We start from the raw sequence: 17,258 nt of genomic DNA, 5'->3' as shown, positions 1-17,258 counted from the left end.
GGATCAGCTCTGAGCCCCTTCTTGTTCGCTATGGTAATGGACAGGATGACAGACGAGGTTAGACAGGAATCTCCATGGACTATGATGTTTGCTGATGACATTGTGATCTGTAGTGAGAGCAGGGAACAGGTGGAGGAGAAGCTAGAGGTGTGGAGCTTTGCTCTAGAAAGGAGGGGGATGAAGGTTAGCCACAGCAAGACGGAGTATCTGTGTGTGAATGGGAGGGACCCAAGTGGAAGAGTGAGGTTACAGGGGGAAGAGACCAAGAAGGTGAAGGAGTTTAACCCTGGAGAACCCAAGAACCCTTTTCTTCTTTGGAAAATTATGAATTATACATTAAATGACTGCTAGAAGTTCACTGAACACCAAAATATATGTTTTTTTCAATTTGAACCCTTTTTCCCCTAATTTAGGATTAGGGCGAAATTTGACCCTTATAACAACAATAACAAAAACTGTCAGTAAACTATTTAGAATTTAAGAAAATAACAATCAAATACACAGCTACATTGAACAATATACTTTTTTTGTTTTATTTGTTGCATTTTAGCCATCTTGTCACCACCACTCTGGCTCATGTAAGTGCAATATTCATCCACTAGATCAGTGGTGTCCAAACTCGGTCCTCGGGGGCCGGTAGTCCCGCAGGTTTTGGATATTTCTCTCCTCCAACACAGCTGAAGCTCATCAGCAAGCTCTACTAAGCCTGATAACAATCCTGTTGATTGAAACAGGTGCGTTGGAGCAGGGAAACCTCCAAAACCTGCAGGACTACCGGCCCCCGAGGACCGAGTTTGGACACCACTGCACTAGATGCAGGGGTCGGAAGTGGCACTCTGGACTTTTGAAGTTAAATTTGTAAAAAAAAAAAAAAAAAAAAAAAAGGTCTTTGTTATTTGAGTAGCAGAATTTATAGGGGCCAAATTTGACCCCGTGGGTTAAGTATTTAGGGTCAACAGTCCAGAGCAATGGAGAGTATGGAAGTGAAGAAGCGTGTGCAGGAAGGCTGGAACGGGTGGAGAAAAGTGTCAGGTGTGATGTGTGATAGAAGAGTTTCAGCTAAAATAATAAAAAAAAAAGGTTTATAAAACTGTGGTGAGACCAGCGATGTTGTTTGGTCTGGAGACAGTGCCACTGAGGAAAAGACAGGAGGCAGAGATAAAGAGGCTGATAGTTCTCTTTGGGAGTGAACAGGATGGATAGAATCAGGAATGAGTACATCAGGACAGCACATGTTAGAGGCTTTGGAGATAAAGTCAGAGAGGTCAGACTGAGATGGTTTGGACATGTCCAGAGGAGAGATGGTGAGTATACTGGCAGAAGGATGCTGAGTTTCCAAATGCCAGGAAGAAAGTCAAGAGGAAGACCAAAGAAGAGGTTTATGGATGTAGTTAAAGAGGAAATGAAAGTAGTTGGTGTGAGAGCAGAGCATGCAGAGGACAGGGTTAGATGGAGGCAACTGATTTGCTGTGGCGAAAGGAAAAGAAGAAGAAACTCGAAAATAAGCTTAAATAATACAAGTAGTTTACCTTCTGTAAGCACCTTCTGTCAATGTTAAGCTTCTTGTTTTATCACTTATAGTACAGTATATTACAATGTAGTTTCATACTTTACTGAGCAAGTTAGCTTGTGTTCGACATGCAGCCATTTTGAATCATAAAACAACTCCATCTGCTCGGCCTTTGGACGTTCCACTGAATTGGCAAGCATATCGAAAAAGTCAGTCGTGAGACACGAGCCAAAAAAAAAACAGAAAAGAGAAAATGCCACTTGGCAGGGTAGCTTAAATGAAGTGGGAGCTTCTTCTTTTGTAACCCAAACAAGGAGTACCAAAGGATTCACAAAACAACCCAAGCGGGGCACTGCTATCAGGTGTTCTCTAACAGTGAGTTCAGCATCCAATAGCACCTGGTCATGCTAGATAAGATTGCAGTAACTTTGCAAAGTTTTTTGGTCTGCCTGTTGATTTTTCTTTTGTGATTTTCTGCCATTGCTGTCCTCCTCCTCTTTGACCTCACTTTGTGTTCTCCACTCTAGAAAACAGACAAACACAAGATGCTTGTGTATCTTTTCAATTTCACCAGAGTCATCGATCATCAAGTCTGATCAAAGCAAAAACTATTTTTGTCTATATATTGTCCTAATTTCAAGGCTCAAAGTTTGATTAAATTCAATGGCTACTATATTTGTCCAGGCGCCATCACTCAAGGTTTTAGATTTTTTTTTTTTAACACAACTTCCAAAATTTGGGAGAGAAAATTTTCGCTTAAAGTGATGGAATTGGAAGTGTAAGTGGAAGAAGCATATAAATGTTATCAAATTACAGAAAAATCATGCTGATCATTTCTTGTTAAGTCAAAAAACTAATAAATTGCATATTTCGTTTAACTCGTCTGGATTGTATGGTAATTGGATGTTCAGAATGTACTGAATCTGCGAAAAATGGAGTTTGAATCTCAGGACAGCAAGCCCGAACTTGTGACTGATAAGTTATCCCTTAAAGAAGAAGTCAACCCCAAAATGTTCTTGACGATGATATGTTTCATGTTTCCCCACTAGCCTAAACATGATATTTTGATTATTATTGCGTTTGTGGAATGTATAAGTTAGACAGCAAAATTCACCCCTTATCCATCTTAGTGGGCGTCCATTTTAGATTTTGCTGCCTAACTCAAATCCCACAAACACAATATTAATCTAGTTTAGACACATTAAACATTATTTTAAATACACATTTGGGGTTGACTTCTCTTTTAAATCACCCAGAAGCACCAAAATCTCATTGCTGAATATTTATTGCAAATATTTGTTTCTGGCATTTCAAATATGTTTTATATGAGCGTTAACTAAGTGTCTTAGTAGTCACAATAACCGCATTAATTTTTAAGCACAGCGGTGCCGGTTTGTGGCCGATACACTTTGGCTTTCTTCTTTGTCATATTTTTACTTAATTTATTCACTCGCAGCCATTTTCACTGAAGCAACCCCCTTCACTCACGGCTGTTTTACTGGATTTTGACAGATTTTGCAAGGGTCCCAGAATATTGTTTTCTATATTCTATAAAAACATGGTACCTACCAAAAGAAAGATTAGAGTCTCTTCTTCCGTCTGTTATCTGTTTCCGTTTTGCAGCAATTAGCATTAGAATATAGCTAAGTTTCATTATTATTCACAAATCTGCTTGGAACTGTGGGTAAATCAGCTTGTTTTCAACATGGCCCGGCTTGATCTCTTTTGCGCTGCTACCACCTGCAGGACGGTTTTGTAATAACTACCATTGCTTTAACCATTTTATACAGTTGAGAGGCTGCATCAAAGCCTTGTGTATGCTCTAGCATAAATTATTATTATTATTATTATTTTTAAACCCAAAAAAACATAAATACGTCTTTGGGACACTTACAACTTTTAAAATAGAACATAGTACATACATTTTTGAAAGCAAATAAATTAAAGGATTTTGGATATATTCCTGTAATATTACCACTATTCTCGTAACAATTAGTTTTTGAGAAACATACTTAATTTTCTTGACTTTATTTTTGAAATACTGTGACTTTTTTTCTTGTAACTTTTTTGTAAAAGTACTTTTACTATCGTTTTAGTTTCAGCGTGGCACTGGCATTCCTTTGTGTGCTTTTTACAAGCAAGAAAGCGCCGCTGAACAAACAACCTTCTAGCAGGGTCACTTTGTTTAATACCGCATATATTATATAACATTTTTATGTTTGAAGTTAAAAAAAAAAATGCATCTGAACTTACTGGTTTCAAAGAACAAGTGCACTCTATTGAGTCTAGGACAGATGTGACCAGGTCCTCTGTGTGGTTGAGTCTTATTTTCCACATGTGGCAGGTTAAATTGTGTATGATGCCAACAAAATCCTGCAAAACACAAATGTACAAAAAGTAGTTTGTAACATGAACATAAATCCAAGTCAGGATGATCTCAATTTAGGATGGTAGCTACAGTATAGAACGCCCCTCCTCACCTTTTTGGTTGATTTCAATGATAAAATGATGATGACTATTGTGAATTTTCTGTGACTGCTACCGAACAACTGACTCACTGTGTTTGTTGGCGTGCAGGTTTGCACCCTTTGTGTGTCCTCAGTGCAGGACGTGTTTCTCTGCAGGGTAGCAATTCTTTCTTTCTTATTATGAAAACACAAAAAGCAGTCATGTTAGTTAATTAAACACTTAAATGTGTTGATATAATAATGTTCATGACACATGAATGTAATAACTGCATATGTCTTAGACACTGTTTTTACTCACTGCGTCGTTGAGGTCCGTTTCTAAGATATCTCTGTAATCCTCTTTAAGATCTGCAAGAGGCTTTTGGCTGCTGCAGCTCGAGGCCAGAGGTAGAAGCAGAAGAAGCAGGAGAGTGATGCGCAGAAGATGCTTGTGGGAAATACAAGAAGACATTTTTATCAAGCCGGGTAAAAATGCATTAAAAGGCAGGTGAACCATGAATTAACATGAAAAACAATTTATTTTTCTGTTGCTTATTTACTAAACAATTACAGCCACATGTGGCAGAAACCGATCAGTCGTTTTTTCAGGTTATGACAAAAACGCAAACAAGTCAGTGGCTTTATCACTTCATGTTTCACGAAAACAATGATGCTGACATGTGGACTGCACTTCTTAAGCAAAGGTCTTATTTATGTATTATGATATGTATTTTGTGTTATCAGTTTTTGTTTTGCCTGTCTTTGTTACTGCATGACTGTTTTTTTTTACTCCATGTGCAGTCGTTTGGATGCAGCAATGATTGTTTAAAAGTGCTTTATAAATAATGATGAGTTGTTAATAGGGATAGACCGATTATGGGCCCTGACGAATATGTATCAGCCTTTTTAAAAAAAATCTGACGGCCGATAAAAGATGCATTTAAAACTGTGTTAACCTCAGGGAACTATTTACATTTTCAGTTAATTTTGTAAGAAATGCTGCTGACCCTGGGAACTCACTGCACTTTTTTGTGTATGTTTGATATAAATGAAAACAAAAGATACATGGAAGTGTAACTCTTTAGTTATTTAAAATTTTTGGACAAAAATATTTACTGTAGAAAACTATAGGGACTCTATGATATTTACTTAGTTAAGTTTTCATTTACTGGTGATCCTGCAGGACTTCCCTAAACGTTTTAATTTTAAAACAAAGATGTCTATTGGCTATTTAAAACCACAACAACAACATTTTGTAAATCCGAAAATTTGTTCAATAAACTTATACTTTAAGACATTTTAACAATATTAAGAGTTGGTATTTGTATTTCTTTTAAATGTTGATGCCTATATATATATATATATATATATATATATATATATATATATATATATATATATAAAATATAAAATAAATTTTTTAAATGAATATCAGCTCTAAATATTGGTTATCGGTCTCCTTGATTACTGATAATTGTATCGTCCCTGGAAAAAACAACATCGGCCTACTCTAGTTATTAACTTGATAGTATATACATAAATAAAAATGCCACCTGAAATTACAATAATAATCACATTATTAAAGAGAACACAGAAAAGTGCAATAGAATACCGTGACAGTGCCAAAACTAGTTGTCTTTTTGCAACTTGCTACTAGCTGCACCCAAGCCAGTAAGTTCACCTCTTAGTGAAACATGACATTTATTGACACTTCAAAAATATTCCACAATAGCATCTATGACGATGAGTAACAATGTCCTGCAGGCTAGCATGCATAATGCAGATAGGATTGGTAGAAGTTTGAATCAAAACGAGACTTTAAAACGCCACTTTTAGTAAATACTCTACCTATTCCCGTAAACGCGAAACCCCGATTTTAATTTCACTTTCCTTCTGACTAACAACTGGGAAGTTTTATACGAGGCAATCCCATTGTTGTGATCGGCTTGAGCGGATCAGGCGGTCGCACCCCAGGGACGGAAGCGGCTGTGACAATTCGGTTTTAAAATCTTCGGTGAGTTGTCTGACCGACTTACCATTGGTCATTCTTCATTCATAATCACCGCGGCTTATGTTGGAGTTATTTATGATGCTCAGATGCGCAGTCTTGTCCGTGTGAAATTTGAGATGCGGTCCACAGACTCCACACATGTCGGTTTACCTCCTCCAAAGGTGGGTTTCCTGTGGCTGCACCGCGCATGGACAGTTTGGGATTGTGTGTGTGTGTTTTAATTCCTCATGCCCTTTTTTTTTTTTAAATTATTCCTCATGTCGTGTCTACGCCACACGCGACAAACAGTGGTTTTGTGACTTTTACTTCCGTGATCACTGCGGCTTCCAATTTGTTCTCACATTTCAGTCTGTGCAGTGTGCATATGCCGAGACCATCACACAGACAAGGTGGGGACGTTGGCCACCTTCTCGAACAGTTACTTCAAATTAGCCCACGTAGGCTACTGTTCTGATTATGAATAACGTTAAAGTGTGTGGTGATGTCAACACAGCACACCACCACACGCATTTAGTTTTTACAACTCGTGAGTCTTCTGCCCTTTATTAAATGTTTGTCGTACTGACCAAACGTTTGATTAGGTGGTTGAACGGCTCACTATTATTTTTGATTTTTTTTTAACATATAAATAAATAAATTAACAAGTGACCGGTAAGTGCTGCTTTGAAGACCCCTTTTTCTTTTATCGCTCAGTCAGTCCTTAATATTACAATGTAGATTTGGCTGAGGCATCTTTTGTTGAATTACAGTTATAACTAGAAAAATTCCCGCGGACATTTTGAATGGGACTGCTGACTCTTGCAAGGTGGATGTATGTAGTACTTGTAGACATAGTAATAGTAGTATAGTAGTAGCAAGTACTTGTAGTAGTAGTAAGTAGTACTTGTACTAATATAAGTAGTGCTTGTAGTTGTAGTAATTTTAATAGTAATCAAATGGCCAAGATGGCCGCCGACCCAGGTGGGCGAGGGGGAGAGGGTCCTTGGCGTACCTAATCAATTGGCCAAGATGGCCGCCGCCCTGGGCGAGCAGAGTGGCGAGAATCCTTGGCGTACTTAATCAATTGGCCAAGATGGCCGCCACCCGGGTGGGCGGAGGGGAGAGAATCCTTGGCGATGCTAATTAATTGGCCAAAATGGCCGCCGCCCTGGGCGAGCGGATAATTATTTAATAACAAATATGCAAGTTTCCTCCAGTAAACATCATTAAGCATATAATTTATACATGTATTTAAGCCAAGTTCTAAAATGTCTGAAGTCCTCTTGTTTATGTTTAACAAATTTAAAACTCCACAAATCATGCTGTTTCTTCTAGTACTGTCTCAATTACTCTCCAATTTAGATACTGTACATGTATAGGTTTATTGGGAGGAGCAATATGGCGGCTTCACGACTTCAAAAGTCTTGGCCTATCGGCTATCCAGTCATATATTCAGATCAGTGGCTGTCACCCAGTCCCAATCATGTCTATTTCAAAACCTGTCGCAAAAGGTTGGCTACGAGAACAGCCAATTTTAAGAAAAACAGGAGATAGAATGGGGCACCCCCACATGTCTTGGACTACAAAGCAAAAGTTGCAGTGCTCAAAGTACATGAAAAAAAAAAAGTTCTGAACTGTTATTATTAAAAACATTTATTGTCAATATGTTCTATGCAGCCCCACTAGTCTCTGCTTAATTTTGGGTTAGAGGAATATCAGTTAAGATCTAGCAGTTTTTATCAATATGCAAAGGTGACCATTTTGCCACTTGCTGTTAAGTGAAAATGACATCACAGTTGCTCAACGTCTCAGTTAACAACACAAACTCAGTTTGAGAAAATAGGTGAGCTGTGATTGGTTGTTGGTTGAGCCCTGAGCAACTGTGATGTCATCTTCAGTCGACAACAAGTGGGAAAATGACCGCCCCCTGAGATGGATAAAAACGGCTGTATTTTGCTGCATCACTCATATTACAGAAATGTAATATTAATCAGAATGTCATGACTAGACTAGTGAGGTCTCATATAACATATTGTCAAGAAATAATTGAGGGTAACTTCCCCTTTAAAGATTGAGAAAATGTATTAGTTACTTGAACCGTTTTTTTTTTTAAATTATTGAATACATGATGCGGCCCAGACAGTGAGTTTGTGACCTCTGACATAAATTATTGAATTTTGAAAGTGAGCCACTTAAACATAATTTTACATAATTTACTGCAAGCTACCATCGTTCACATAATGCATGCCTATTTGTACACTAATAACAACAGTAGTGGTATGTGATTGACCACTAACAGAAATGTGAACACCAGACAATCTCATCAGGGAAAACTAAAAACCCCAATTCCAAAGAAGTTTGGACATTGTGTAAAATGTAAATTAAAACAGAATACTAATACTAGCCATATTTTGTGTTTGATAATGCACCACCCTGGACTGCTGGATGACCAGTCTAGTATTTGTGGTCTTAGTTTTACTACAAAGAAACGCTGTTGTAACACATGCAGGATGTGGCTTGGCATAATCTTGCTGAAATAAGCAGGGACTTCCCTGAAAAAGACGTTGCTTGGATGATGGCATACTTGATTAATAGTTCCTTTACAAATGTGCAAGTTACACATGCCATGCCATTTCCCTTTATATTAAACCATTAGTACCAGCAGGTCCGATTTAAAATGGGAATATGCTCGTAAGCCTGCCAAACTGCAATATATGGAGACTAGAGTCAATAATTTCCAAATAATAAATATATTTGTGAAAATGGGGCCAGTTTGATCATTCTGAATTTAATGTAAACACATTTTTATCTAACAGTATATACTGCATTAGGATGTGATTCTTAGATTGGAAAAACAAACAAACTAAATAACTGCTAGCTGAAGCATGGGATGTTTTACTCACAAAACCAAGGAGACGTCAAGATAGGTTGCGGTCCTCCTTGCTATCCCTAATCAAATGGTCAGCCATTACGAATATGAACGACTCGCTACTTGAAATCACCACATTGACTCTAAACCAAAACAGTACACCTTGGCAAAAAGTTTTGCGTACAATTACATTTTTAAGCATTTTAATTAGGCCTACTGATACTTTGTACTGTATCTTGCTTAAAGCTACTGAACGCAGAAATTGAATTTCAAATTGCTACTGCCACCTGTGGCCGAAAAATAAAACTACATTTTCTCTATGGGGTGAGATTAATCTAAAAAATATTCACACAAATACATTTGTGATTTTAACATGTGATTTTGAGATCCACAAATACATTCGTGATATTCACGTGTTTTTCAGATTCACAAACATTTTTTTGATTTTATCATGTGTTTTTCAGATGCACAAATATATCCGCGATTTTCACATGGCTTTTTTAATTTTGTGTGTGCATTTTCAATGACTTTTGCTTGCGAGTTGTCGAAAGTGCGTCTGTGGATTGTCCCGCAAACGCATTTATTTTTGAGCCAAACATCACGCTGGTTTGAGATATTGACACACACACACAAGCTCTCAGGTATTCACATGTGTCTTCCTCCGCCGTCCACGGGGAGGCAGTGTTACTGTCACCATTGAATGGGAACGAACCGTTTCTGTTTCTCGTTTAAAATTGGACATTGAAAAACAGAAATCGAGTCTTTACCTGACCTTCCATTATGTGTTTATTTTGCACAAGTCGTGAAACAAAATGTGACCTTAGTTTGTTTCCGTTGAGTTTGTTTTGCTTTCACTTGAAAGACATTCTTCTGCTGTTAAATTTTCTTCTTCTACGCCACTAAAGCAGCAGCGGCCCACTGATCTGTACAGTATATAACTGTGGCTTGTGGCGGTATGTGCTGCTTTGAAGACCCCTTTTTCTTTTATCGCTCAGTTCATTAGACCCCAATATTAGATATTTTGTTGAATTACGGTTATAATTCTATAATAAAGAAAATATAAAAGTTTCTTCCTGTAAACGACATTAAGAATATAATTTATACATGTATTTAGGGCAAGTTTTATAATGTCTGAAGTCCTCTTGTTTATGTTTAACAAATTTAAAACATCATAAATTTAATTTAACAGCAGAAAAAGAGTGTCTTTCGAATAAAAGCAGAACAAGCTCGAGGGATACAAACTAAGGTCGCAATTTGTTTCAACTTGTGCAAAATAACCACATAATAGAAGGTCAGATAAAGACTCGCTTTCTGTTTTTCAATGTCCAATTTTAAACGAGAAACAGAAACAGCTCGTTCCCGTTCAAAGGTGAAAGTAACACTGCCTCCCCGTGGACGATGGCGGAACGGGCCTTACATGTGAATATCTGAGAGCTTGTGTGTGTGAATATCTCGACGCAGCAGCATGATGTTTGTCCCAAAAATAAATGTGTGTGCGCAACGATCCACAAACGCACTTTCGACAACTCGCAAGCAAAAGTCATGGAAAATGCCCAAACAAAATTTAAAAGCACATGTGAAAATCGCGGATATATTTGTGGATCGGAAAAACATGTGAAAATCAAGAAAATGTTAGTGGATCGGAAAAACACTTGAAAATTACGAATATGTTTGTGGATCTGAGAAACACGTGAAAATCACACATTTATTTGCGTGAATATTTTTTAGACAAATCTCTCCCCATATTTCCCTACCTCACGTACACAATGCACACATGACTTCACATCTGCAGACAGAGGGTGGGAAATTCAAACCCAAATCCAGTCTGAAAATTATTAGCCAGAGGCTTGCAGAAGCTCCCATCCCTATGAGCAGCTAAGAATTAAAAATGTTTCAGCCATAAATGGTCAAATAAAAAAGGCTATTGTTACAAACAGCAGGACACGCGACAATGCAACATGCTCTAAAGGCCGTTGGCCATAGCTGGCCAACAGCGAGGCGTTAGCTCGGTAAAAATCCCTTTTGCTAGAATGGCGTTAGTGGGAAAAATATTCCCAATGCTAGGACGGCGTTAGCCAGTCAACAGCCAGGAGTTAGCCAGCCAAATAGTGCTAGGACAGAATTAGCCGGCTAATAGTAAGGCGTTAGCCAGCCAAATATTCCTGATGCTAGGACGGCATTAGTTGGCCAACATCAAGGCATTAGCTGGCCGTATATATCCTCATAAGTATTTTCTGGGCTTTCTCTCGAATGTAGCGTGCGCGTAGCTTTCACATTTGTGCATTTCACACATATACAGCACACCAACCAGATCCAAATATTAATATTCTATGGCATGTTCGGACTTGAACGGGAAAGTTCCAATTCGGCTTTTGTTTTCAACTGCCAATTCGTTACTCAGTTTGAGTCATTAGCAATTAGCCTTCACATCTACCATATTACTTTTAATAATTTGGAGTAATAATTAAGTTAACCTTCATTTACTTGAACAATAAAAAGGGTTATTGTAGTCAAATCAAACATTCCTTTGATACTAGTTGCTGTTTTCAACCTAAATGAATCATTCCATTCGGTTTCCCTGAACCATTTGACTTAAACTAATTACCAGGTTTTACAGCGCAGGAAAGGGGTGAGAGGGATCACAATACAAAATACACAATTAAACAGGAAAACTTTTGACCCGCACATTGTTTTACATGTACAATCTGCTTATTATAGTAATAATAAGACAAATATTTGTGTGTTTTTGTCACAGTTCTCAGGTCCCCAGTAAATGAAGACATCTGTCCAAATACGAAGGGTTACCACAGTGACAGCCCAAAACACTCCTGATGTTCCACACACAGCAAGATTCTTTTTGGCGATTATGGTATGATGATTCATTGACAAAGTATGTGGAGATGTGTCCCGACAAGAATGCACAGTAGATGAATTATTCAAGCATAAATACATTCATTTGCATTTTTTAATTTGCATTATATTCATGACAGTTTTTTAAATATAACTTTTAAATCTGGAGACTTTAAAAGTAACTCTGATATGACACCTTGTAAAATCTGTTGCAACAATATTGTTGATACAAATAAATGATGAAATTCCATGGCAAAATATTTTTTTTTTTGTGTGTGAATATGGTTAAAATAATGTATTTATTTTCATGCTAATGTATTTTTATAATATTGAGTAAACATACACATAGTTGGCAAAGTCACACACAGACATAAGGGTGGGACTTTTAAAACAAATCCCGGAATAGATTCTTGCCTAATATGTGTAAGTGAAAGCTACAATTCTAGTTTATTTCCCGTAAATGGCGTTGCGACACTTAAATGGGACCATTTAGAGAAATGTATTTCTCGTCAGGGCCTTTTTGTGAGGCGCTTTGCCATGTCAAATTGTGTGCATCCAAGACAGTCATCAGGTAATGGCTACCTAACCAAAGCAGCAATCCCAAAATGATGTTGAAATTATAACAGAATTATTAAACCTTTAAAATTTCAGGCAGAGAGCGCCCTCTAGTGATTGTTCTACAAACATGCAAGTATTCGACAGACACAAGATAAAGGAAAAGTTTGCTCAGATATATTGATTGATGATCATAAGTTTATGACTACAAAAATTATGAGGGTAAAATGAGTTAATTTGCAATTCTCTAGATAATTTGATATTTATGACAATAATGTAGTACTGCAGTAATACTGTTCGGTCTATAAAAAATAGAATATTACACAAGAAGCAATCAGAATTATTGTTAAAAAAATAACTTAGGTTGGAATTTGCCTTGTGAAATTTAATTTCCTATATGTTTCATAAATCTTTCTAACATGAGTTTCACTTTTTGAATTGAACTGATTAAATAAATCAAGTTTTCTATGATATGCAAATTTATTGAGAAAACTGTAGATCATCCATCCATTCTATGAGCCGCTTATCCTCACAAGGGGTTTGAAGCCTATCCCAACTGTCTTTGGGCAAAAGATATGAAGATGGACAATAAAATAAACAAATGTAAAAAAACGAAATGTAAAGAAAACTGCTGAAACAGACACAAAGTTATTCAGATGTGTCTAAGGTGTGTGATAATAAAATAAAATAAAATAAAAATAATGAACTAGTTCACACTGTGAAAATAGAGGCAATAATGTATATTCCCAACCGACTGTGCTGTGAGATCATCAAGTACAGCTCAGGAAATGATCCAATTTCACTTGATTTGTTCAAAAAATGTAGTACAAATAAATAATATATCTTTGTTCGTCATATTGGGATAGTAAAATAATTATGTGCTTGTCCACTAGATGACAGTAGTACCATTAACGTGCATGTGTTTCCACCTGTTGCCATTCATGATACAACAGATTTTACTGCAACTAAACAGGCCCAGATTTCACACAGTGTAAATTTGTAAATTGAAACAAAGACGGGCGGCATTTTCACCTTTATCTACATTCGGGATGCCCCTTAAATCATATCGTTGGTTGCCTTTTCATGAACTAGTGGTGGGTCGTTCGTGAACGAGCCGGTGACAAAGAGCCGGAAGTGAACGGCTCCGTCATTTTCCCTCGCTCTCTCTCTCTCTCTTCCTATGTCTCCCTCTCTTTTTCACATGTCTGAAACGAGGTTTGGCTGCGCTGCTCAGAGAAGGAGAGACGGGAAGAGAAAGGGTAGGGGGCAAGGGCATGCAGTGAGTCTACTAAACGGGGTTAGATCACCATGTGATTCCCGAGCGCAATCATTGCTGCTCACCGCTCCCTCGGGGGATGGGTCAAATGCGGAGAACGAACTTCGCCCCCTCTTAGTTGGGTGTGACAATCAGTGGAATTTACCTTTACCTTACCTTACCTTACACGTAGCACGTGCTCCACCTCTCAGCCAATCAGAGAGAGACAGGAGGAGGAGGAGAAAACAAACAGAGAAGAAGAGAGTTGAAGAGTTTAAGTATTTAGTTTTTCTGAATGCCAATTTGAAATAAAACAAGGTATTTTATCCTGGACCGAGTGAGTATCTTATAATGTTTGTTTTGTTTGCTGCTGCTGTTGCACTTAAATTACTACTCACTATTTGTGTTATTTGATTGTTATTTTGATTGCTGTTGGTTGAAGTTTTAATTTTGTTGCTTATTTATGGTTTGTAGCCTTTTTAACTTTCAATAAAATAAACAATTGTTGCTATTTGCAGTCAGTAGAGTGCAATACTTAGTTCACCAAGTCATTCATCAAACTGTATGCCAAATTTGTCGTAAATATTTAAAAGAAAAGCAAAAGTTATAAGAGCCGTTTGAGAGCCAAAAAGAGCTGGCTCTTTTCACTGAGTTGATCCAAATGAACCGGATTATCCAAAAAAGCCGAAAATCCCATCATTTACACGATCGGCCCCACCCTTTGCACGCCCCTGAAGGTGATCCTTGTGGTTTTCAACTGTGACGCACAAATGATAATGTCATGCTTGCGTCCACGTGATGTGGAAAATTAAAGTAGGTTACACAAATTGCCCCATTATATTATACTGACGCCGTCAGGAGGGAACACCCTGCCCGTTGTGTCGTTGCTTCCCCTGCAGGGGGCGCGCCACACCACATGACTGCAAGAGCTTGTCGAAACGAGTGCGTGCGCCAGTAAGTGAGTGGCCGAGCAAGACAGAGAGCGGCTGTCTGCCTCCTTTCCGGTGCTTCCTGTCGCCGCAGTGCTTCGCCGCTCACCCCCGCCTGTACACCTCCGCTCCCAAGCCCTCGAGCTACCCGCTTTTTCGTTCGTCACATCACCCGTCTTCCTCCACCTGCGCCCCGCGGATGCCTCAGTCCTTTCGCGGACTGCAAATGCACGCTGCCTCCGCCGCATCCTTGGAAGCAGGACGATCAGGCTACTGGACGCGCGCTTCCATCCTAAACTGAGACGAACACGTTGCGGATTGGACCCCGAGGAAAGGCGCACCAGGGGCTGAAGGAGAGTCGAGGAGACGCCGCTGGCTGGGACGGTGGCCAGGATCTCATTCAGGTAAGTCTTTCCATGACATTTTGTCAGGCTTTAAATGAAGGTTTAAACGAGGTGTTGTCGCCCACCACCACAATGGGACGTGCAAAGTGTTGGTTGCACACGCTTGGCCATGCATGAAGCAACATTTTATCATGATTAAAAACGTGATTCTTTTGTTTCTTGACTTCCATCAGACAACACTCAAACAGCTCCAATGTAGATCTGAAAGCATCACTTATTGTATTATTCTGTGAGAGACAATAACATTTGTTAAAACTACGGTAAGTGAAGTTACGCTTTAAACATACTTCTTGCTCTCAACAAGCATGAGTTCCAGAGGTGATGCAGGTATATGTCCTGGATTCTCATCACCTCGTTTTGCCTTACTTGATGATAAATAGACATTTTGCAGGAGAAGGATTGCGCTGGCAGTTTGTCAAGGGCGTGCAATAGATCCTGCTGATGAGCTGGAGGTAGAGGGGAATGAGCAGAGGGGGTGGTGTTATTAGACATGATGTGGGTACATGCACAGCCGACTGCATGTCAGCACTATGACAGGTGCATGATGGACATCATCATCATGCAGCGGGCAGGGGAAAACGGTTTGATTAGATATGCCAAGGTCTCACTATGTGGCATTGAACTCTGTCCTGTAAGGTGCTGAGAAAAAAAAAAGCTTTAGGTTGGAGCTTGGTGGTGATGTTCTGCTAAACTGACTTTAGATGGCAGGACAGTGTGGATGCCCAAAGTCTGTGTTTTATGCACCAGATGTGATGACAATCATGTAAACACATAATTATAAGGCACATTGCTGGAGTCCCACAATACTAAGACTGTAGAAGTTAATAATGAAGGGTACAAAAGCTGTAGAATGGAACTTCTAAGGTCAACTCAATCCATTCGAAGAGGCTCAGGACTTTCAATTTGTTATACTAGATTGCAAACTAATGTCATGATTTGGGTTTAAAGTTAGTATTAGGTAGTTCAATTGTAACCTGTTTTGTTATGTTTTTCTTGTGTCTCCTTTTGTCTTGTTAAGTGTGATCTTGTCCACCTGTGCTTGTCTGTCCTCCCTCTTGTGTCAGCCAATCGGAGCCCCCAGCCATGTGTGTCTTGTCCAAGTGTCCCTTGTTGTGTAATTAGTTGTTGTGTATGGTCTCCTATCTTTTGTTCAGTCCTCGTTGGTCTATTGTGTGTCTTTGTCGTCATGCCTTGTAGTTCCCCTCATGAATATTGAACTTGGTTGTTGTTATTTTTTTGACCACCTTGTTTTTGTTAAATTAAAAATATCTTGTTGGACTTCATCTCTGCCTCCTCGCTCTGCTTCTCTGCACTTGGGTCCTCAACCACAATAAACCCTGACAACTATTTTTCCTAATTTTCTTTTTTTATTGGAAATAGAAATAATCATCCAACTCCTATTATCGGAGAGAGGGGGAAGGAGAGAGGGAGGGGGAGGGAGAGGGAGAGAGAGAGAGAGAGAGAGAGAGAGAGAGAGAGAGAATTGTGTTTATTCAGTTTTAATTTGCTCATTAGAAAAGCTTGTATCTGTGATGTTTAATTCCATCTGCTGATTAATATGTTATTGTAACAAAAAGATAAAGTCATTTTTTGCGTTCTCAGTTTATTTAAAAAAGGATAGAAAAGTATTGAAATACATGTTGGTACAGATACAAAAACGATGTTATCATGACAACTCTAGAACTTTACATAAATGGCACATTTTGACTGAGAGACAATTCTAAACATTTTTAAAGGGGAAGTCAACCCAGAAATATTCTCTGCAATAAAATGTTGTATGTGCCCCTCCTAGTGTAAAAACGGCAGTCTGATGAATAATGTGTTTGTCGGATATGAATTTAGCAACAAAAGCCACCTGTTTTTGTCCCATCTCAGGGGTCAGCCATTTTGGCACTTGCTGTCGACTGAAAATGGCATCACAGTTGCTCTGGGCTCAGGTAACGACTAATCCCGCTGCACCTGTTTTCTGAGTTTGATCATGTGACATTTGCAAGCTGAGCCATGATTGGTCATTACCTAAACCCTGAGCAAAATGGCCGGCCCTGAGATTTTATGAGATTTGCTGATTGGCATTCACGACTATGGTCAAATATTAAAGTTAAGTCTAATGAGCAGTATAGAAAATGGATGGCCAGAATTACAAACGGTGGCATTTGACTTCAGAGGTTCCGCTTTAAGTAAGTGAGAAAACACCGCACCCCTCATCAATGTATTCTTGTGGCATATTTCTTTTTGTCACATACATCCAACACACTCCCATGCAACTCCCTTTCGCAAATGTCCCAAGGATGAGCTTCTTTTCTGTGCGGCGACTGTCTCTCGCGGCCATGTGAAGCCCCGTCCATTCGTTGCGGACACAGATTAGGCTAATTCACACAGCGGCGCGGGAAGCTTAATCACTATGCAGCGGCCGCACAACACAGCAGTCTTTATAGTGTTATAGTTGAGA

At 38.8% G+C, this 17,258-nt stretch overlaps 2 protein-coding genes and 1 long non-coding RNA gene across 6 annotated transcripts in view; 2 read left to right on the top strand and 1 right to left on the bottom strand.

Annotated features, from left to right (window-relative positions):
• Window positions 1-830: 830 nt before the first annotated feature.
• On the bottom strand, window positions 831-6,227 carry LOC144040486 (uncharacterized). The gene is made up of 5 exons (XM_077554706.1): window positions 5,994-6,227; window positions 4,277-4,405; window positions 4,069-4,152; window positions 3,764-3,883; window positions 831-2,033 (listed from the first exon to the last, which is right to left on the bottom strand). The coding sequence occupies exons 1-5, from the start codon at window positions 5,994-5,996 to the stop codon at window positions 1,869-1,871; spliced, it is 501 nt and encodes a 166-aa protein (XP_077410832.1). The 5' UTR covers window positions 5,997-6,227; the 3' UTR covers window positions 831-1,868.
• LOC144040487 (uncharacterized) lies at window positions 5,876-11,916 on the top strand. Its single transcript, XR_013289748.1, has 2 exons — window positions 5,876-5,971; window positions 11,572-11,916. It is a non-coding gene; the product is annotated as an uncharacterized LOC144040487 (long non-coding RNA).
• Window positions 11,917-14,429: 2,513 nt separating this feature from the next.
• ctnnd2a (catenin (cadherin-associated protein), delta 2a) overlaps window positions 14,430-17,258 on the top strand; it is a 245,897-nt gene continuing 243,068 nt past the window's right edge. For all 4 annotated transcript variants that reach the window (XM_077554314.1, XM_077554312.1, XM_077554313.1 and 1 more), the window contains exon 1: window positions 14,430-14,809. The gene's annotated coding sequence lies outside the window, so the exon portion shown is untranslated. The remainder of the gene's footprint in view (window positions 14,810-17,258) is intronic.

The sequence above is a fragment of the Vanacampus margaritifer genome, chromosome 20, assembly GCF_051991255.1.
Source record: "Vanacampus margaritifer isolate UIUO_Vmar chromosome 20, RoL_Vmar_1.0, whole genome shotgun sequence".
In the NCBI taxonomy this organism is placed as follows: Eukaryota; Metazoa; Chordata; class Actinopteri; order Syngnathiformes; family Syngnathidae; genus Vanacampus; species Vanacampus margaritifer.
Note: the sequence above shows the minus strand (reverse complement) of the source record. Positions and strands in the feature narration are given on the sequence as shown.

Excerpts from the sequence above, each read along its gene's own strand:
- LOC144040486 (XM_077554706.1), bottom strand. Across the intron at positions 3,884-4,068 it reads CCTGCACGCCAACAAACACA|GATTTTGTTGGCATCATACA; the intron begins GTGAGTCAGTTG and ends TGTGTTTTGCAG. Across the intron at positions 2,034-3,763 it reads GCACTTGTTCTTTGAAACCA|AGTGGAGAACACAAAGTGAG; the intron begins GTAAGTTCAGAT and ends TCTGTTTTCTAG.